At 39.1% G+C, this 23,080-nt stretch overlaps 1 protein-coding gene and 1 non-coding gene across 3 annotated transcripts in view; both read right to left on the reverse strand.

The window, feature by feature from the left end:
* Positions 1-23,060, reverse strand: part of SF3B3 (splicing factor 3b subunit 3) — a 48,352-nt gene extending 25,292 nt beyond the window's left edge. Inside the window, exons 1-11 of one of the 2 annotated variants that reach the window (XM_002920943.4) lie at positions 22,903-23,060; positions 19,033-19,168; positions 17,258-17,584; positions 16,360-16,532; positions 15,676-15,817; positions 12,913-13,025; positions 11,079-11,216; positions 10,224-10,327; positions 6,998-7,163; positions 3,995-4,090; positions 1,288-1,360 (exon numbers count right to left, since the gene is read on the reverse strand). In XM_002920943.4, the coding sequence (XP_002920989.1) occupies positions 1,288-1,360; positions 3,995-4,090; positions 6,998-7,163; positions 10,224-10,327; positions 11,079-11,216; positions 12,913-13,025; positions 15,676-15,817; positions 16,360-16,532; positions 17,258-17,584; positions 19,033-19,102 (1,402 nt within the window). In that variant the 5' untranslated portion in view covers positions 19,103-19,168; positions 22,903-23,060. The other variant, XM_019801482.2, reaches the window with a different exon arrangement.
* Positions 16,878-16,957, reverse strand: LOC117795334. The gene has a single exon (XR_004619306.1). It is a non-coding gene; the product is annotated as a small nucleolar RNA SNORD111 (small nucleolar RNA).
* Positions 23,061-23,080: the final 20 nt, after the last annotated feature.

The following is a 23,080-nucleotide window of genomic DNA, read 5'->3' on the forward strand; positions in this document are numbered from 1 at the left end:
GCAGAGACAGTGCTTTTAGTCTATTACCTCAATGCGCTATCTTGGAACAGTCTACCTGTGTGATTTTTCTGCCTTCATCATAAAAATGAGGGGTAACTTTCCTATAAATCTAAACCTATGTTAAAGTTTAAGAAGTAGAAAATGAAACAAAAACAAGAAGAGGGAATACTAAGTTTTATCTCAAAGGCTCAAAAAATTCAAAGCGTAGGTAATGTTTTCATCAAGAGCAGTAATATCAACCAGCCACAAAGCTAAAGGTGAGCATCAATGCTGACCAGTTTCTTTATGAAGACATTACAAAAAATGAGGAAATCTTTCAAAATCAATCATCTAAGAATTATCTTCTCAACAAAAATGAACCCACTAATTTCCTGTTTGCTTTTTCTTTTTCTTTCTACTCAACTCAGACTTGTTTCAAATAGCCACATGAAAACAAAATCCACCACAATGTTCATTCTAATAGGAAGAGGTTTCCCTCCTACACATTTCCCAGCTCCCATAAAATCAAACATTAGAACATCAAAATATCAGGACATCAAAATATCAGGAAGATTTCCAGCTGTTTTCTTAAAAAAGCTTTGTATGCTGGCCAGGGTGATCTTACTCACCAGGCCCACATTCCTAAGGGAACAAGAGGAAGATGAAGTCTAGGAATAGAAATGACCTACACCCCCAAAGAATCCAAGGGAAAATGAGAATTAAGTTTCATTTCTCAAATTCAATGGACTCAAGACTTTGCTGCTGTTGCACTATTATCCATTTTCACATAAATCTCAAAATTTTAGGATGAAGTGACCATTTTTATCCAGGAGCACAGACTCCTGTTTCCTCCATCCTATCTTTTCCACCCACTCTAAAATTCTGATTTCATTCAATTTCAATCTAAACTTTCCTGAAGCACAACTACACCCACTGAGCAGGACTAATTAATAAGCTTAATCAAATCTCTTAATACCTGGAACAACACCTTCAACTTCACCGTGGTTTCATCACAATAGGAAAAAACACTGAGAAAAATGAAGAAGCAAAAACTTCCCTTCACACCACACTTCTTACACAGATGGAACCAGTACTTTAAAGATGAATATAGTCCCCTTCCTAGTGCGTACAAAAAGGTAAAGACATCCTGATTCAAAGAGTCTGAGAAACATGGAGTCAGGCCAGAAAATGTTTCTAGTATATTGCTAAACAAAGTGATACAGAAATATTATGAATGCAGCCTCCTAAGCCCTCTATTGTCAATGTCACCCAGACCCACATTTTGACTATTGGGAAAGGGCTGCTTACCTTCAATGTGCCGACGCACCGTCCAGACAGCATTGGGGTTACCAGGTAACTCAGAGACAGCCATTTCTGATACCTGACAAGAGAGGAGACAAACCACGAATCCAGTGAGCATAGAACTTAGCTCCTTGCTCACAACTACACTAGATAATAGGATTCCGAAAAGGCAGTGCTCACACCGCATGTTGGATTAAAAGAATGGAACCAGGGCACCCGGGTGGCTCAGTGGGTAGAGCATGTGACTCTTGATCTCAGGGGTTTAAGTTCAAGCCCCTTGTTGGGTTGTAGAGATTACTTAAAAACTAAAAAAAGATTTAAGAATCTTTAAAGGAATGTAATCATTTTTATTGAAAGAAAGGAAAGAAAGAAAGAGAGAGAGAGAGAAAGAAAGAAACAAACAAACTTTAAGCAAAAAGGCTTGGGGGGCGCCTGGGTGGCACAGCGGTTAAGCGTCTGCCTTCGGCTCAGGGCGTGATCCCAGCGTTATGGGATCGAGCCCCACATCAGGCTCTTCCGCTATGAGCCTGCTTCTTCCTCTCCCACTCCCCTGCTGTGTTCCCTCTCTCACTGGCTGTCTCTATCTCTGTCGAATGAATAAATAAATAAAATCTTTAAAAAAAAAAAAAAAAAAAAAAAAAAAAAAGGCTTGGAAATACTGGCAATTCCCATTACAAACTTAAGCAAAAAGTGATAGAATATTTAGGAGGATAGTTGTTCCAGCAAAAACCATACGCTTTGTTCCGGTATGACATGCCTGCATCCTCCTCAAAAAGAGCACATGGAATGAAACAGGCCATCTAAGTTAGCATCCCATTTCTTCCCCAGCTCCCTTAAGGCCAAATCCCATCTCTCTTCAAGGACCAATTCAAAATGCCACATCCTTTAGGAAAAATCTTCCCTTATCCTCTTGCAAGGCAGTCCCTCTCTCCCTCCTCTAAGCTCTCACAGAAATCATCACCTCCTAGGGCATTTATCTAAAAAGTGATTTCAGGAATTATTCTGTCCTTCCTACTAGATTTTATGCTCCTTAAGGTTAGAGTCAAGAATCCTCTGACTATCCTAAAGGTTCTCAAACATGAGAGAAAATGAAATATCTGAGATGAACTAACAATGGTCTAGAGGGGAAAACTAGATGTAGGTTACACATGAACCCACTATACTATCCCTGTAATTTTTCTGTAAATATAAAACCATTTCAAAATAAAAACATTATTTTTAAATGACCCAGAAATAATTTGCTTAATATACTGTACTATGTAGCCACATTTTACAGAGAGAACTCACATATATCCGTTAAAGGCATTACACACACCCCTTTTTTTATTTAACTTGATAAAATAAAAGGAATACCTGACCATGGAACAAGAGAACTATGGAAAACCTCATCACCAATAAAGTATTAGGAGTGCTATACTCCATACCAAATCTAACATGTGACAGTGACCCTGCTCAAATGAGACCATAAACTAGCTAAACAAGGCTTAACAAACAGATATACAGGAATAAAGTAATATTTAACAATTTCAAAATATTTTTCTGTATAACAGAGATCTCTTAGAACTGGAAAAAAGTGGGAGGGGGTGGAAGACTCAAAAACAATTCTTAATTGGATCGTTTATCTCTTACACTGTACACAAAATTTTCTGTTAATGCACGTACGCACTTTTGGTAGAGAATGTTAGCCTTCGTCACAAGCTGAATGGTATCCAGTAAGTAATCAAAAACAGTCTAAATTGGGTTCAAGTTATTAAAAATTTACTAGCCTGATGAGTGTTTTGGTGGAGCCAAAAAATTTTCAAATTCCCTGAAACAGCAGTATTAATAGCTAGCATATATCGAACAGACAGGGTATGCCATACCTTGAGCTAAGTGCTTCTTCATATGCATTATCTCATTTAATTCACACAACAATCTTTAAAGCAGAGCTCATTTTACAGAAGAGGAAAAACAAAAGCTTAGCAACAGCTATTAAGTGGTAGAGCCAGAATTCAAAACCAAGGTCAGTCATCTTGGCTGTGTTCCAATGAAAACTTACAAAAACAGGCAGTGGGTCACTGAGAGCTTATAGTCTGCCAACCCCCAACTCTACAACAAAGTGCCATAGAAAGCTTTATTTTGCTCTTAACAAAATCAACTCCAGGAAACTTGCTAAAAAAAGCATCAACCCTAGAACCTCTTGAGAAGAGGATATGGGATTTGAGTGTCCACGTCACCTAAAAGATCCAGCAATAATTTATTAAATAAATTCTGATCCATCCACTACAGCGGATATTGCAAAAACATTAAAAATAATACAGCTTAAGAACATATAAGAAATAAACTTGGTAAGACACAAAAATATATAACATTAATAGAGTTAAAAACACATAAATACCTAAAAACTTTGAACACACACCAAAACTAGAAGAAAATGGAATAAAATGCTCCCTGCAGATTTCCCCCATGTTATAGCTGGTGAGCCTGGAGCCAGCAGAGGTTATTTTCCCCCTTTTAACCCCATTTTGCCAATTTTTAAAAATGTGTCTATAGTGCAAACATGTTAAAGAATAGGCCACTTAAACTTTGTTATGGAAATACAAGAGAAAGAAAACATTTTTTTCTTTCATAGAAACGTTAAATATATCATTGATCTCATCAGAATAAAGCCATAAACTGCTTTTTCAATGCTTCTCTCCAAACCCTACAGATGATCTAAAAATGCCCAGCTTACCTCAAGTCCATGCCTTAGGACTCTGAGAGATGATCGGGGTCCCCTACCACAGGCCACATAGAGCTGTGGTGTGTCTTCATTGGCCAGATCAGCTATCTGCATAGAGAAAAGGCAAAAAAAAAAGGTCTATTTGTACCAAGTTTTCACACCTAAACCTGATTTTCTTGGGGAACAAGGTACTTTTTAGTTTACTAAGCTTATATATTGGCTACAAGCCCAGGCAGCTTCAAGGGGAAAAGTCCTCATGTTCCAAACACCAAACCAGTTTGAAGCAACAAGTTTTACTAACAAAAAAAGGCTTAGGGGCGCCTGGGTGGCACGGCGGTTAAGCGTCTGCCTTCGGCTCAGGGCGTGATCCCGGCGTTCTGGGATCGAGCCCCACATCAGGCTCCTCCGCTGTGAGCCTGCTTCTTCCTCTCCCACTCCCCCTNGAAAAAAAAAAAAAAAATTTTAAAAAAAAAAAAAAAAAAAAAAGGCTTGTATCAGTTCTTCAGTTAACAAAGTATTTTTTTAACAGTGAGCAAAATGAGTGCTATATAACCTCAAACTGAAATTTAGTTATTTCAACTAAAAACATAAACTATAATATTATCAGTATCTGTGACTGTCACCAATAAAAATCATATATTCATAACATTAAAATTTATATACCTCCAATTATTCCTCTCATCACTATTTCAAAATTACATCCATTAGATTTGCTAGACTACACATTATCGAAGTTCCCTTATCTACAGATACTCCTATGACGTAACTAACTAACTACTGGGTAACTATACCTGATTGTTCAGCCACCAGATGGGGAAGCCATGTGTTTTGTTGGTACCCCAGACATCTAGCTGCCTTCCAATACATTTGTTGGTCAATATATAATGAGGCCAATCATTTGTACTCTAATTTTGTTAAACATGTCAGTTTAAGTGAAAATTCTTGATTGTCTATAAGGCAATGCAGCTTACTGTAACATGGACAAATGTGTGTTGAGTGCATACAGCCTTCACACTGATCTCTCCTTTAAAAAAATTAACTCACCTATTTCAAATATACCATCTTGTTATTTAAAACCTTGATAAAGCAGCACATATATTACTTTTTTACAACTTAACAATACCTTGCTATCTTATGTTTATTACTACATGCATTTAAAAACATTATTCAGAGAAAAAAAAAATCTTAAAAAAAAAAAAAAAAAGGCGGGGGGAGGCGCCTGGGTGACTCAGCCAGTTAAGCGTCCCGACTCCTGATTTTGGCTCAGGTCATCATCTCAGGGTTACAGAGACTGAGCCCCGCATCAGGCTCCAAACCAAGTGGAGTCCATTTGAGATTCTCTCTCCCTCCCCGCCCCTCCCCCTGCTCTCAAGTGCTCCAGAGCGCGCTCACATGTGCTTTCTCTCTAAATAAATAAATAAAATCTCTAAAAAACAAATATAAAAACATTATTCAGAGAAGAAATCCAGTTGCCTCACCAGGCTAGTAAAGACATCATGGCACAAAAAAATGCTTAGCCCCACTAGAGATACCTGAACTTTCTGTTAATTTTATTCTTTGCTACAAACTATTCACACAATCGGGGCGCCTGGGTGGCACAGTGGTTAAGCGTCTGCCTTCAGCTCAGGGCGTGATCCCGGCGTTATGGGATCGAGCCCCGCATCAGGCTCCTCCGCTATGAGCCTGCTTCTTCCTCTCCCACTCCCTGCTTGTGTTCCCTGTCTCGCTGGCTGTCTCTATCTCTGTCGAATAAATAAATAAAATCTTTAAAAAAAAAACTATTCACACAATCATTTCCTCAAATTCAAATGGAAGGGGGAAAAAAATCACCAATCATCTATTCAGGAATTACTTAGGATTTTCTATTGCCTCTGGGCTAACTTTCTCGAAAAGAAAAGAACAAAAGCAGTTAATTTCAAGAATGGTTAATTTTTACCAGGAATAGTGCCTTAATGCTGACTGGTTTCCCCAGCACATAGTAAATAAACCATTTCAAGAATGGTTAATTTTTACCAGGAATAGTGCCTTAATGCTGACTTGTTTCCCCAGCACATAGTAAATAAACCTCTCTCCGTTAATTAAAAGTGTGATCAACTAGACAGGGTAGGCTGGTGTCTAATGGTCACTCAAACCCCAGCAATCCGGGATACAAAGGCATGGCAAAATTCCTGCTAGCAGGAATTGTTGAGTGGTAGCAGCCGGGACACAGTCCCCATCCTGGGCCACCTTGCGTTCCTCCCTGAGGATATATTTTAAAAAGTTTCTGTTACGGACTGATCCCAATGTCTCTGGATTATTTTAAGAAATAGAGTGTTAAAATCAGACATAGGTGTTCACCAACTACAAATATTCATAGACTATTAAGTGCCAAAAGGACAATTTCAGAACACTATGAAGTACATGAGCCTATTTACATTAAAAAGAAAGGAGTGGAGCACCTGGATGGCTCAGTGGGTTAAGGGTCAGACTCTTGATTTCTGCTCAGGTCATATCTCCCCATAATGAAATCAAGCCCTACATCAGGGCTCTGTGCTAGACCTGGAGCCTGCTTGATATGCTCTCTCTCCCTCTCCCCCCACCCCGTCCCTGGACACGCTCTCTCTCCAAAAAATAATAAAAAGAAAAAAAAGAAACACATAACACACACAAACACGCACATGCACTGACAGATGCAGGGAAAATGCCTGGAAGCAATCACAAGAAGTTAACAGCAGCATCCTCAGTGGATAGAAGCTGAAAACTAGACTGGAGGTAGGAATTCCACCATTCACCTTTTGCATGGTTTAGAATTTTTATATTGAACACGAGTTATAAAATTAAAAAAAAAAAAATCTAAGGACTTATGTAATGGTTTTTAGTTCCCCCCCTTCCACCATGCTGGTGATTTCCACAGATACGCTGATGAACCTCACTCTTAGACTATAACTTAACTGCAGTTAAAACTTTAAACTCATTCAGATTCAAAAACATTTGGCTGGCACTGCTCATCACAGAAGTGACTGGAAAGACCCACACCTGGCAAAACAAAATGGGAGAGAGGCTGTCCAATTCATCAACCAGCACAAGGTTTTTGAGTGGTCTTGGTTGGAAGAAGAACGTGTCTCCTTCTTCCAGAGGCATGGCAGATGAAAACTCAGGTTCTTCATCATCATCTCCAAGATGTGCAATTTGATATAAGTAACTAGGGAGAAGCATAGAAGAATTTAATTAAACACCTCTATCTAAAGATAATGTTTACCATAAACATAAGGCTCATAACATACTTTACAAAGATCTAATCAAAATTCTAACACGCGTTAATGAATCAGCATCTAATGTTCAAAACCTGTCAAAGTGGGGTCTTCTTTCTTAGAATAGAATGGGATGAAGAAACTAATTTACTGAACTCAGGGGGCACCTGACTGGCTGGGCCGATAGAGGATACAACTCCTGATCCTGGGGTTCTGAGTTCAAGCCCCACCTCGGGTACAGAATTACTTAAAAAAAAAAAAAAAAAAAAAAAAAAAGGACTATTGAATTCAGATTGGTACAATGAAGGACCTTAGCACCACAGTGGTTAAAAGCACCTGGCTTCCGCTAAAAGTGCCCAGGTCTGAATCCCAGCCCTACCCCTTAACTACCTGCATATTAATTATCTCTCTGTGCCTCACTTGTATCAATTTATAAAAACAAATTCCCACAGAATTCAGTGACATGGAACCTAGTAAGAACAGTGTCTGTCAAATAAAATGAAATAAACGAAATTCAAAGAAAATCCTATTTACACTTTAGGGAACTGGGTCATCATAGAGAATTTGTGAAATTTGTAAATTTGTGAAAGAAATTTGATCAGACACCTAAGTCCCTAAAATAAATGACATAAAAGAAATGAAATCAGACACCTAAGTCCCTAAAATAAAATGACATAAACGAAAGCCAAAGAAAATCTACAACCATTTCCTATTTTAACCAAAACCAGGCCAAGTGTAACAGAAAACAAGAACTGGTGGTCACTTTGCAATAGCATGCAGATATTACAGTATCATTCCCCAAAACAAAACATAAACGTATCAGAGGTAATAAGCAACAAAATGATCTTGTCCTTCTCCTGTCCTCTGGCTAATAATACTTAAAGAAATGATTCAAAGGTAAGTCACCAAAAAAAAAAAAAAAAAGAGGTAAAAGCAACTTTAAGAGTAGATAATCTAGAACAATATACCACTGTAAGCAGAATATGCACTGAGCTCTTAGGAAGAAGCTCAATTTAAAAAAGAAACACCAGGGCGCCTGGGTGGCACAGCGGTTAAGCGTCTGCCTTCGGCTCAGGGCGTGATCCCAGCGTTGTGGGATCGAGCCCCACATCAGGCTCTTCCGCTATGAGCCTGCTTCTTCCTCTCCCACTCCCCCTGCTTGTGTTCCCTCTCTCGCTGGCTGTCTCTATCTCTGTCAAATAAATAAATAAAAAATCTTTAAAAAAAAATAAAAAATAAAAAAATAAAATAAAAAAGAAACACCAAATCACTGGTCACGTTTACCCTTTAAGTAACAGATCAGGACCTTTAATACATAACACTTTAAACAACATTAAGTGTAGCTTTTTAGAAGGATAAAATGGTAAAACCAGCATCTGAAATACATAAGCTATTCAAGAAACATTTGCCAAATAAACCTCAGCATTTAACACTTTTGGTAAACACATCAGATTCTATGCTAAATTACAAAAAAAGCAAACAGGACTATTATTCTTGAACAATGTACAAAATCACTGAGAATGTAAGATACACATATAAAAGGTTAATTAGTCTACATTCCTTACTCAGGCAAGAGGTGTATACACAGATGATGAAGACCACCTGTTAAAGATACCATCATTGTCTACTAACTGCCAGACAATCACAAGGATGCTAGGCTCACCAACTCCATCAAAGGGAAGATTGGCCAAATCTTGGTAAAACAGTGTCTGTGACTATGGTGTTGTGCTTCAGAGCAGGAACTCTGGAACCAGATGGTCTGGCACTTAGGTGTCTGACCAAATTTCTTTCACAAATTTCACAAATTCTGTGATCCAGTTCCCTTAAGTGTAAATGGGATAACGGCACCGTCTCACTGGGAATGTTATGCATTAATATGACGTTATCTGCAGTACTTAGAACAGTGCTTGGAATAGAGTGAATATTAAATGCTAAGTGTCTGATAAATAGGTTGCTTTACAATTTATTTAATACCCATAGCACATGTTTCTGAGGCCCCAAATCAGCACTTTTTAAGTGTCCCAGACTTCAGATTCAGCAGCAACAGATAATTTCACACAAGCTCAAACCCATCTCAGTCTGACAAGTATTCACCTGTATACTAGTCTTTCTACTCTCTGCCCCAAGAGGTGATTTTCAAAACAGAAAGTTTTAGAAAATGAGTAAAAGAGCAAAAAATAAAAAATCACATATAATCTTAGGAGTATCCCACAATACTCAAATTAATATTTCCTTGCATCTACTTACAGTATTTTTACTTTCTAGTTTTTGTATGTAATTTTATTTTAAAGAACTGCATCATTCTTTAAAAAATTACTGTTTTTTTTTTCAAATAAGCTCTGTATCTTAAAATATTTTTCATATCAGTATCTTTTGCTTAAAATTTTTATTATGGAAATTTTTAAATACGTACACAAGAGAGGATAGTATAATTAATGACCCCATATGTGCCTATCACTCAGCTTCAAAAAGGGTCAACCCATGGCCAGTCTTATTTATATCCCACTTGCCCAAAATAGTATTAATTTCTTGATATAATCAAATAGCTAGTTAGCATTCAAATTTCTCCACTGTCTCTATATTTTTATTACTTTTTAAAGATTTATTTATTTGAGAGAAAGAATGTGCACGCACACAGGGGAGCGGGCAGAGGGAGTAGGAGAGAGAGTCTTTTTTTTTTTTTTTTTTAAAGATTTTATTTGAGGGGTGCCTGGGTGGCACAGCGGTTAAGCGTCTGCCTTCGGCTCAGGGCGTGATCCCGGCGTTATGGGATCAAGCCCCACATCAGGCTCCTCCGCTATGAGCCTGCTTCTTCCTCTCCCACTCCCCCTGCTTGTGTTCTCTATCTCACTGGCTGTCTCTATCTCTGTTGAATAAATAAATAAAATCTTTAAAAAAAAAAAATTTTATTTGAGACAGAGAGAGAAAGAGCCCAATGCAGGAGCCACATCTCCCTCCTGTCAACTTTTATAGTAACGAGGGTGAACTAGGGTAATAAGAGGATTACTCACTGGTTTCCAAATTCTGATGCTACAAAAAGGAAGCCTGTTTTAAGCACACACATGGCAGCAGCAACAGGCACAGTATCAAAATACTTGAGCCGGATCTCAGTAACCTGGAAGGGGGGGAAAAAAGATTGTACCACGTAGGCAAGTGAAGCTAGGCCACAGAAGGTAGCCCAGTATTGTAAGATAGCACAAGCAGAATAGCAAATACAACGTTGTCCTTAGTACCTAAACCCAGGATTAGCAAACTAAGGCCCAACACCAGCCATCCCTTTTTGTTTACATACTTCCCATACTGCTTCTGTGCCACAACGGCAGAGTTGTATAGTTGAGACAGATTTTACTACCGGGCCTTTACAAAAAAATCTGCCCACTCCTGAGCTAAACAGGTATCTAAAAAATTGTTCAGATGTTCACAGAGCTCCTACCTAAGATACCTAAGATAAAAACAGTAACAGATCATGTGTATTACCAGTTTTCAGAAGACATCAAGAGCTTTTTCTTGTTACTCGGTCTCATACATGAGACTACCAGACCAGAAATCTGTTAACTAGAGAAAACCTACATTCATATACCAGTTGCAAATTTTAAAAGCTTTAACACCTTAGATAACCACTTTTTAAGGCATTATTTCCATTTTATTAACTTGTAAAGTATCAATTGTCCTATCTCAGAGTAGATTTAATGAAAAGACGGTTTATAAAACCACTCTGTAAACCTTAAATGTACACATAAATATCAGTTTTTGAAATAAGCTTAAACATATCAAAATTAGAATACCACAGGACGTTTTATCAAACCAGACTAAACCTAACAAAAGTGTTTTTTCATTTTTTCCCTCTCCATCCATGGTCTGCTTACCATATCTTCATCTGTCTCCAAAGTGATCTTGAAGATATCTCCCTGCTCAGTTTGGGCCAAAAAGAAGAACATTGATTTGGTCTTATGGGTGGCAGAGCAGACAAAAATCATTCCTCTTTCAGGGTCATCCAGGTCATTCTAGCAAAGTCAAATACAGAACCAACAATTTAGAAATGAGTACTTCTTGTTTAGGAAATGTAACACCTTACCAAAAGGGATCATACAGGTCACCCCCCCAAGGCCTTGAGGTACCCACAGTCTCTGCATATAAGCTCTGATCCAAAGCAGCCTGTTAGCCAAAAATTCTTGTCTACTATAAATATGTCACAAAGCCCGTGTATAAAAAAACAGCCATGGGTTGCCTTGGTAGCTCGGTCCGTTAGAAAGTTATAAAACCAGGGGTGAAAGGAGAGACTAAGGAAACAGAGATGAAACAAGATTAGCTGAAGCTGGATATACAGTTCATTATATTCTACTTTGCATATGCTTAGTAATTTCCACAGTAAACTATTAAGATTAAAATTGATAAAACACCATTTTCAACCACCAAAGTAGTAACTGAACTGAGGGGAAAAGCACTGCGTGAAAAGATGCTAGGGAAAAGAATATCTACCACCACAAAATTCATCATCTACTTCCACACCAATTACAGAAAGGAAAAGGTACCTTCACAATTAAGAAGCACAGGCAGACACTACCTTAACAAAGCGATCAATTTAACATCACCAACGAGTCAAACCAACATTCTGTGCCCCTAATGTGAGAGTGGGAAGTATGTCACACCTTATGTAATGATTCTATCAAAAATATTAACATGGATATAGTCATATGGAAAAATATGATGGGACAAACTCCAAGAAAATTAGCCTAAAATCTTAAAAAAATGTCAACAGAAGACCAAAAGCAAACAAAGGTGAGACAAAATATTCTGAAGGAAAGTAAAAGTAGATAAAAGGCAACTTTTGGGGACAATGAGAGAAACTGGTATATGAACTATACATAAGATAATTACATTACACAAAACAGTAAATTTCTTGGGCATGATACTGGTAGTGCGGTTATGTAGGAGGAAATTTTCTTTCTTTTCAGGAGCTACGTATTAGGAGATTCTTAGAGTGTCATGATGACTGCAACTTATTTTCAAAAGGTTTGTATAAAAAAGCATATAGATATATCACAAGAAAGAAAACCCAAGGGACACCTGGGTGGCTCAGTCAGTTAAGCGCCTGCCTTCAGCTCAGGTCATGATCCCAGGGTCCTCGGATGAAGTCCCGCACTGGGCTCTTTACTCAGCGGGGACCCTGTTTGTCCCTCTGCCTGCCGCTCCCCTTGCTTGTGTGCCCACGTGCTGTCTCTCTCTCTCTCTTCCCCTCTCCCTCTGACAAATAAAGTCTTTAAAAAAAGAAAAAAAAAAAAGGAAAGAAAACCCAAATGCAGAAAACATTAAATTGGTGGATCTTCTTTCTGTATGTAAAAAGCAAACAGGAATTCACTGTTCTATTCTTTAAAATTTGTATGCTGGAATGGGGGGGAAAAGACAAACGGAAAACAATCTATTGCCAAAAAATATGTCTAGCTTCTTCAAACTAGAAACTTGCAGGAATTTCAAAGTCATTGTCCAGTTTTTTCTGAAATGGTAACGGTGTTTTTAATTCCCTTTCTCAAACAATTTGTTTTGCTTTTACTAAAATACTTTACCAGCTTTATTAAACACAAGATTTACAAAGAAACTAAAACCTCACAACACATAAACTAAGAGACTATATACTGTAACCACAAAAAATAAATTAACTTCAGGAACACCAGTATCTTTTCTTATGGCAAAGATTTTTACCCGTCTTCTGGGAATTGGACATCGGATATCCGGTTGGTCACCAAAGTTCTTGTAGGTGATATAGTTTTCAGAGCAGATTAACACTCCACTTGGACCATCTGACCCTCCGGGAACTATCAAAAAAAAAAACAGAACTCAGCAATGATTTAACATAACCATGAATTGCGATTTAGCTTTCAATTTCTTCTCTCTTTCAGCACAACTTGGATGATGGTGTAAGTGCCTGAAAAGTGTTTCTTCTCCCTGACACTAGCGTAAGACAAGGATGGGGAGCAGTCTGGGTAGCCTTAGCCTGTCCAGATATCTGATAATGCATCTAAAATTTTTAGCTCCGAGCCCAAAACTCAGTTCTCATCTTTATCCCTATAACCCAACCGCATCCTGGAAGCTCTTACTGGAAATTCCACAAGCAACTTAAAAATACATTGTATTCATGAACACACTCAAGTTCCTTCCCAAATCTGTTCCACCTCCTGAGTCCTCAATCTCAGAGAGCACTACTATCAACCAGAAGACCAAACCAGAAATCTGGGTGTCACTCTTCAATTCTCTCCCCTCACAGCTCTATTGATTCTAACAGTGCTCATGCTGCCAATCTCTTGGGTAAGTGAAACAACTTCCTCACCTGGCTTATAGTTTTATTCTCCGTTCAATTAGCCAAAACGTAAGCAAGTAATGTTTCTAAAATGTTCATCTTTAACAGGTTATTATTCCCCTGCTTAAAATCCTACAGTACCAACAATAAAAAATAAATAAAATCCTTCAGTAGCTACCTCCCCACCACAGCCCTTTAGTTCTATTAATCCAATCACAATGAGCTTCCAATTCTTTGAATGAACCATGTTCTTTCTTCGCACATGGGCCTTTGTGCATCTTGCTCTCCTTGTCCACAACAGAAACTCCTTCCTCCACCACTCCCCCCATACCTAACTAACTAGTCCTCAGGTCTCAGCATACAGAGCTCTTCTCCAGAAAGATTTCTCTAACATATTCCTTTTCTTTCCCTGGGTTAAGACTTCTCCTCTACCCTGTCATGGCATTTGGCACACACTCTGGCATTTTGTTACTTGGACATATTCATCACTGGACTCAATCTTGCATAAAAGGAGACACCACACATAATTTTTCACCACTGCAGTCCCAGGTCCCAGGAGACTGACCCTGCACATACTGATTATACTCAACAAAAATTGCTGAACAAATAAAGCCCTTGTCAGCAAAACATATGATAATGTTACAGCAAATAATGAGACGTGTGATTTATTTTCCAAGATTCTTCTGTTTAATATATGGCCTCTTCCTAAGATTCAATGCTCAAAGACAAGTGCTATATTATTCTCCAAAATCCTCCCTCAAGACATATTACACATGAGACATCAATCCAAGCGCAGATGACTCAAAACAGAAAGGAATGGATCACTGTCTTCCCCAAGCCTGCTGAACTTTAGAGGACCACAAATACGGTCGTCTCCTTTAGTTTCTTAATATACTGAATTAAACAGATATTTATTTTCTTTTTTAAGATTTCATTTTTAAGTTATCTCTACACCCAATGTGGGACTAGAATTTACATCCCCGAGAACAAGATTCACATGCTCCACTGACTGAGCCAACCAGACGCCCTGGATACTGATTTTCTAATTGTGAACATCTCTGAATACCTACAAAAATCTTACTTAGCTATGATACATTTAAAGCAAACTTCGATTTCCTAACATTTTAGGTTTTGGTATTTATAATCATAACCAACATACAGATTTTTGTTACTAACCTTCCCCAGTTTTGATACGTAAGCTATATTAAGCTCATAAAGTGGTATGACAGCTTTTATTTTTTTTTCCTCTCTCTGAAGAAATTTAAGGTCCCTGAAAATTCTGGACCTTAAATCTTTTGGGGAATATTTTTTTTTTTTTTTAATTTATTTGACAGAGATAGAGACAGCCAGCGAGAGAGGGAACACAAGCAGGGGGAGCAGGAGAGGAAGAAGCAGGCTCACAGCAGAGGAGCCTGACGTGGGGCTCGATCCCATAACGCCGGGATCACGCCCTGAGCCGAAGGCAGACGCTTAACCGCTGTGCCACCCAGGCGCCCCTGGGGAATATTTTTGACTACTGCTCCAATTTCTTTAATGGGTGCTGGTCTATTCAGATTCTTAATTTTTTATAGGGTCAATTTCGGGAACTGCTTTCAAAAATATTTCTATTTCACCTAAGTTTTCAAATTCATGGACATACATACCGCTTTATCTGGTTGATCTATCCATTTCATTTGTCTTTTCAAAGAATTAGGTTTTAATTTTCTTAATTACAGCAAAAGACTGTTTACAGTCAGAGCACCCAACAGTAGTCAATATTCCAAGCTGAGTGCTCACCGCATCCTTTCTTCCCTCCCCTCTTAGAAGGTAAGAGACAACCACTCCAGGAACTTCTAACTTCACCAAAACATAAAAAAGGTACTTAGATTTACTACAAATGGATTATAGTTTCCAAACCCTATTAAGTAAACTCTCCTAGGTTTGCATATAACATGGGCCAAGCAAAAAGGTACCTGTAAGGGGCACCTGGGTGATCAGTCGGTTAAGCCTCTGCCTTTGGCGGAGTTCATGATCCTGGGGTCCTGGGATCGAGCTTCACATTGGGCTCCCTGCTCAGCGGGGAGTCTGCTTCTCCCTCTCCTTCTGTCTCTCTCCCAACCCCCTCCCCCGCTCTTGCTCTCTCCCTCTCAAGTGGATAAGTAAAATCTTTAAAAAAAAAAAAAAAGTACCTGTAATAAGAAAGTTGCCATGTTCCTCCAAAGGTTCACTGTATTTTCGGACCACATGATTTAAACCAAGGTCTAACTCATAGAAGGTAAGAGTCTGCTGGGTATTAGCCGCTGCTTCCCCTGTTGGATCATTGTCTGCTTCCTACAAAGAAGGACATTAGCACAAACACGGCATCAGGATTCCTCCATCCTACAAATGGGGAGGCAAAGGTCCACAACAGTTTACCAAAGCTCACACTACTAGGTAATGGCAGAGCTGGAACAAGAACCTCGGTCTCTCATTTTTAGGACCAAGGTTCCCTCTACTGAAGGCAACTGCCTTCCATTCAAGGCAAAGAATGGTATGCTCCACCCTTCACTACCTCACTGCAAAAAAAATCCCACATATAGTTTCACCTCCTTTTTCAGACAGCTCTTCCTAAAAAATACTGTTTTTATAGAGATCGTTCAAATCAGGATAAGGTGCTATTATATAGTTAGTTAAACTGTGAAACATTCCAAAGAGTCTTAGTAAGACATTTGGAAAATGGAGATTTGTTAGCAGGAGAACTGTAAGAAATACATAATGAAGAAAGTAATCAGGAAAGCACTGAGGTGAATGAAAGAAACCATCATGTGGGGGGATGGGGAGAAGGAGGATGGGAAAGGAAGAGAGGGAGGAGGGAATCAGTGAGTCCCCGTTACCTCATAATCCATTTCTAGACAAGCAAACATTGGATTTTCAAATCCCACATCTACTCCGACCACATGATATACTAAAGTATTCGCTTTATGGGCCTCCAGGGGAGATGAAATGGTAAGCCGGGCTGCAGCATCTCTGTTCAAGATATATACCAATTTCTGTTTTTCAATGGCACCTATAGATAAAGGAGACAAAACAAATAAAATTTCCAGAAAATGAAAAGGGCTTATGGAACAGCCAGACTCACATCACAATTGTTCCTTTAAAATCATTACTAGCCAGCATTAACTCTACAAGTGTTTAACTTAGAATTTTGCTGTTAGCAAAATAGACAACAGAATTTTACTCCCCTCCTTCCTAATAGGGATATTAATATTCCACTAACTCTTCACAACATTTTAGCATGCCCTAGATTTAATGATATTGGGAAACAAAATGATAATTCATAAAACTACCAGCTTTATTCTCTGAATTAAATCTAATGTTTTTGTGACTTGTCAGAAAGAGAGTTGCCTTCTGGAGGCCTGATCAGATACACAGAATTTTCTTCAAGAGATTTACCAGAGAAGAGACATGAATGTGAATCATCACTTCAGGCTGATGAAAGCAACCATATTCACTGCCTAATTATGTACAATCGTTTCACTGTAGGCTTTTTGCTATACATATAGAAATGGGAAAAACACCTAATCCAACCAAATAGGAAATAGAAAAGGTGTGTTAGGACGATTCCCATTATTTTAAAAGGAAAAGCAACTTTAAACCATGGCATTAATCCAAATATGACCCAGACTTTACCCAGGTAAGGAACTTACTGGCACACTGCCAAGAGCACAGCACTGCTACCCTAAGCTGAGAATCTATGTCTCGGAGGTACACTTAATATAGCAAGTCACTCACTAATCATAACAGCTCGCCCTTTGGGATCCACAGCTAAGAACTGGCCAGGAACGATGCGGCGGCATCCACTCTTGCCAAAGGTTTCTTGGTGAATTTTCTCAAACATATTCTTAGATGGCTGGTATTCCAAGATAACAATCCGACCCGAGTCGCTGCCAACCACAATGTAGTCTTTGGTGCCACCCGTCAGCCTAAAGGCCATGAGTGACCGGATAACACCAAATACTTCCACAGTTAGTAGAGTGTGTACTTTGCCAGTGTTGGGGTCAGGGCGAAGCAGCTCCAGTATCTTCCCACGGGAAACAACAATTTCCTGCTGTTTGGTTCCTAGATCACCAAAACAATAAAAGATCACGAAAAATCAGAACTAGTCCAAAAAAGTAACCTGGATGGATCAAAATGCCACTCAAGATAAATAAAATTAAGTAGAGGGCTCAGTATTTTAAGTTTTTTTTATTCTACTTCATTCCTAGAATTGATATGATTTAACGAAAGTGGTATCAAAGAAAAACTTTTAAAAAATGGTCACATGGGGCACCTGGGTGGCTCAGTCGTTAAACATCTGCCTTCAGCTCAGGTCATGCTCCCAGAGTTCTGGGATCGAGCCCTGCATCTGGCTCCCTGGTTGGCGGGAGCCTGCTTCTCCCTCTCCAGCTCCCCAGTGCTTGCATTCCCTCTCTCACTATCTTTGTCAAATAAATAAATAAAATCTTAAAAAAAAAAAAAAAAAAAAAAGGTCACATAGTGGTGCCTGGATGGGCTTAGTCGCTTAGGCATCTGCCTTCATTCAGCTCAGGTCATGATCCCAGGGTCCTGGGATCAAGCCTCAGGTCAGGATCCCCGCTCAGCAGGGAGTCTGCTTCTCCCTCTCTCTACCCCTCCTTCCGCTCATGCACACACGCTCTCTCAAATAAGTAAAATCTTTTTAAAAAAATGCTCACATAGCTACATTTTAAAAACCATTTTTCTAAAATTTGCCATCAATCTGCATAATTGGGAGGTGTCTACAAATGATTATTAACATGTAATGTTCAGCTTCATAAGTATTTCCAAAGGCTCTTTCTAGCTCATCTTTAAGGCTATTATATTAGAAAATTGTATTAACTTTTTGTGCAGTCTGACGGATTATCTCAAACAACTTTTAAAGCTGCTATCTAATATATAGCATTTATCTCTAAACTCAGTCCTGAAAGTTCACTTGCTTTCATAACCATTATTGACATTTTCAAATGCGTAACAGCCAATTTGCCCCCATCACTCCCTGCCTGCTACATAATTCCACTTGGATGTGCTGTTGTCAACTTTTAAATGAATGTTTAAAATAACTAAATTGCTTCTTCCCAAATTGCCTCTCCAGTCCCAACTAACCTGCTATCAATGTTACTGTCATTTTCTCTACTGCCCAGGCTGGAAACTCATATTCTTCTCTATCTGTCCCCACTTTCCTAGTACAAGTCTTCACTATCTAATGCCTAAACACCTTCCTTGCCTATCAGATATTCCACTCCTATCCACCCCAATCCATTCTCATTTGTTCAAGGCTGCCATTTATGAGGTGACCTTACTTCCCAAAAGTCCCCTCGGGATCAGATAAAATACTTCAAATGGCTTTGGAGACCGTAAAGCATTATATAAATGATGTTGTCTAATGATTTAAGAAAAACTTTTTCTGATATTTCAGTAACAAAGTTTAAATTTGATAAAGGAATTTGAAGCATGAAACAAGTTAATCTCAAAAAAGTTAAATTCAGAAAGACAGTATCTAGAAATCTTACCAGAAAAGTTGCCATGAATGGCAAAGCTGATGCCTGTGGCTCGCTGCAAGGTCAAGTTGTATAGGAACATGATGGCAGCAACAGTGAGATCTTACAACTCCACAATCAGGCCTCAGTTGTAACGAGTCAAAACAAGCTAAGAGCACACAAAACAGAAAAATATCAGCTGGGAAACTTACTTTAACAGACATTTCTGTATAGGAACTTCTGGCTGAAGGCAGAAGCCATACAGGAAGGCTTACTGACAGGGGCGCCTGGGTGGCACAGCGGTTAAGCATCTGCCTTAGGCTCAGAGCGTGATTCCGGCGTTATGCGATCGAGCCCCACATCAGGCTCTTCCGCTATGAGGCTGCTTCTTCCTCTCCCACTCCCCCTGCCTGTGTTCCCTCTCTCCCTGGCTGTCTCTATCTCTGTCGAATAAATAAATAAAATCTTTAAAAAAAAAAAAAAAGGCGGCTTATTGACAAACAACATATTTAAAACTAGAGAGCATTCTATATGCCATGCACTGTGCTGTGTACTTTGCCTCTAATCCCTCAAGAAACCTATAAATAACTCAGTATCATACTAATTATATAGATGAAAAAACTGAGGTTAAGAAATTAAATCACCTGCCTGAGGTCAGTAACAAGTGGTAAAAATTTTGGGATCTTGACCATTAATACACTATTTGCCCTTACTATCACAGAAACTAAGCAGCTCAACATGTACTTGTATTTGCATAGGCTATACACACACGGTTCAGAATTCTTTAAAAGCACAGCAAAAAGCTTCCATCCATCCATTCCCTAGCCATCCATTTCTCTTCCCTGGGGGAATCAGTTTTACCACGTTGTATTATGTCCTTCCAGATACTTTCTGCACGTACAAGCAAAAATACGTTAATACTAGATCTTCTCCCTTTTAACTAATGGTTGGGTACTATGTATTGTACACTTACATTATCCTGCAACTGACTTTTCATTACTTTACCTTGAAGATAGCAATTAACAAAGGGCTTTCTCATTTTCATTTTCCAGCCACCGAGTATTCCATTGAGTTGTGTATATAAGGATTCATTTAGCCAATACCCTTTGAATCAACATTTAAGTTCCCAATCTCCTGCTATTATGAATATTGCTGCAAAAAAAAAAAACAAACCCTCCTACTGGGGCACCTGGATGGCTCAGTTGGAAGAGTGTGTAACTCTTGATCTTGGGGTCCCGAGTTCAAGTCCCACATGGAATGTAAAGATTACTTAAAGTTAAAAAAAAAAAACTTTCATTTTTTTTTTTTTAAAGTGGGCTCCACACCCAGCTCCATGCCCATAGGGCTTGAGCTCAGAGCCCTGAGATCAAGAATCAGATACTTAACCGACTGAACCACCCAGGTGTCCCCCAAAAAACCTTTAATTAAAAAAAATATATGAGAGAAAAAAAAACCCCTCCTATATAGGCCATTTACACATATAAGACTGTATCTTTAAGAGTAATCCCGAAAAGGACCCTGGGTGGCTCAATCGGTTAAACATCTACCTTCCAATCAGGTCATGATCCCAGGGTCCTGGGATTGAGTCCTGCATTGGGCACCTTGCTCAGCAGGGAGCTTGCTTCTCCCTCTGCCTGTGCTCACTTGCTTGCTCTGACAAATAAATAAAATCTTTAAAAAAAAAAAAAATCCCTAAAAGTGAAATTGCTGGATTGAGAGGTTCATACATTTGAAATTTTGACAAATACTGCCAAATTACCTTTCAAAGAAACTCTACCAATCTATATCCCCAGAAATGCATGAGTCCCTTTTTCCCCACAACCAGAACTTTGCTAATCTAACAGATAAAACTGGTAACTTAAGGGCAGTTTCCATTTGCCTCTCTTATCTATCTCAATATTTGACAATTAGAATTTAAAATTTAAATCTACTCATCATAAAAAACTAAAACTCAATTCCTACCATTTCAGGAGGCCTCTCTAAAGAAATATACAGTCACATAATAGGATTCTTTTCATTAGATAGGACTGAAGACTGCAAACTGATGTACCTTTATCAAAAATTACCCAAAATTACAACTATACAATTCCTGCCAGAAAACTTTTTTCAGTTATTTAAAGATCTTGAAAAATCTAAAGTAACCACTCTGTAATTAACACAAAATGTGATTTTGTTAAATGAGAAAACAGAATTATGAGTAAATGTCCTCAAAAATAGTAGTCACCCAGCTTTTGCCCAGCCCAGAAATGGTTAAAAGACGAAAAGATTGAACCCTCCACTCTGGAAACGGGTCCCAAGATATAAATTTTCCTTCTTGAAACTAAGGAACATCTTTAACTTTCTTCTAAGATGGTAGGGAAGAAAGAAAAGCTCTGTGGTGAAAAAAGAAGAGAGTGGGGAAATGACCTACAAAAGAAAAGTAGAGAAAATGCACTGACAGAAACACACACATACACATCCCCAGAAGGGCTTGTACATTGTGATGGTTCCAGGGAAAGCTGCTCTCAGCTTAAAGTCTGAGGAAAAAGAGGCAAAAAATATGCTGTAATTGCTCTCAACTGAAAAGTAGTAATGTGATCAACTATACTTCAAAAAAAAAAAAAAAAAGAAAGAAAGAAAAAAGAAGAGTGTATGTGATTCTCAAACAAAAGTAAATTTATCCTATCACATCCTGCTGTGGTTATAAAACTTCAAACATAATTTCAAAACTGCAGTTATCAACAACAGAATTTATAACGAAACCCTATCATGTCAACATGATCCAAGTTGCAGTCCTGATTATAGTAAAATCAAAGAATTGCTATTAAAAAAAGGGGGGGGCGCCTGGGTGGCGCAGTCCTTAAGCGTCTGCCTTCCGCTCAGGGTGTGATCCTGGCGTTCTGGGATCGAGCCCCACATCAGGCTCCTCTGCTATGAGCCTGCTTCTTCCTCTCCCACGCCCCCTGCTTGTGTTCCCTTTCTCGCTGGCTGTCTCTATCTCTGTCAAATAAATAAATAAAATCTTAAAAAAAAAAAAAAGAGGAAATATGACCCTTTAAAAAAAAAAAGAAAAAAAAAAGGAAACCACGGGCCACTTCTGAAGCCCTGAAAAGTTCCCCAGCCTACTCTTCATTCTTTATAACTCCTTAAGAACTCCATCTACTTTCCAGTACCTTTATAACTGATGGCATCCATTACAGCCTTCAGAATTCAAACCTACTTGGGCTCACGTTCCCCAGCTATTTTTTATTAGATAATGGAAGAAGTTGCATTTTGGAGGAAGATCAGTCCAAAACTACAGAACTATATACCAGAAACCACTAACGGCCAAAACTTGGTAAATTTTGCGATTTCCCCTACTCCTACCTCCTATCTGTGACCACTACAAATTGAGGTTGTAATTGCTGCCTCCATCCCTTCTCCTTGCGCCAAAGGAACATCATCGCATTCAAACTTCGAAAAGTCTTCAAAATAGATAGTATTGTTCCCCACTTTGCAAATGATAAAACTGATAGTGAAGGAAATAGTTGTCCAAGTACCAAAACACAAATTCAAATGAGGGTCCTGGCACCAAAAACTGTTTCCGTTATTTAAGCTTTCAACACGCTGGGTCTTCCCACCTTATAGTTGGTCTGTCGTTTACGTCCATCCCGCCCCTCTCTCACCTACCCCCGGGCCTAAAAGCTGGGAAATTTCTGTAAGTTTTATTTTGATCCAGGCTTCGTTCCCACCTTGGAAACGGAAGTGGGAGACGACTCCTGGAATCCGTTTTTGTACCGAAGCGCTCCCCTCCACCTCCTGCCTTGCCCGGACCTTACGAGCCTAAGCGGCTTCAAAGACCCCGGCCAAAGACTCGGCCAACTCTCCTACATGACCGCTCTCTGCTTCCCCAAGCCCGGGGAAGTTGGGAGGCTGCTTCTTTACCCTGCAGCAGGAAGGATGGCGTAGATATCCGACAGATGCTGAGCTCCTTCAAGGCCTAAGCCACCGCCAGCGTCAACCCGCCGGCGTCCGCCATTAGCTCTTGAGGCAGGGACCTTCCGGCGGGCGCGGGACGTATAAAAAGTCCCCAACCGGCGCCTGAAGAATATATATGTAATTT

The sequence above is a fragment of the Ailuropoda melanoleuca genome, chromosome 12 (genome assembly GCF_002007445.2).
Source record: "Ailuropoda melanoleuca isolate Jingjing chromosome 12, ASM200744v2, whole genome shotgun sequence".
NCBI lineage: Eukaryota > Metazoa > Chordata > Mammalia > Carnivora > Ursidae > Ailuropoda > Ailuropoda melanoleuca.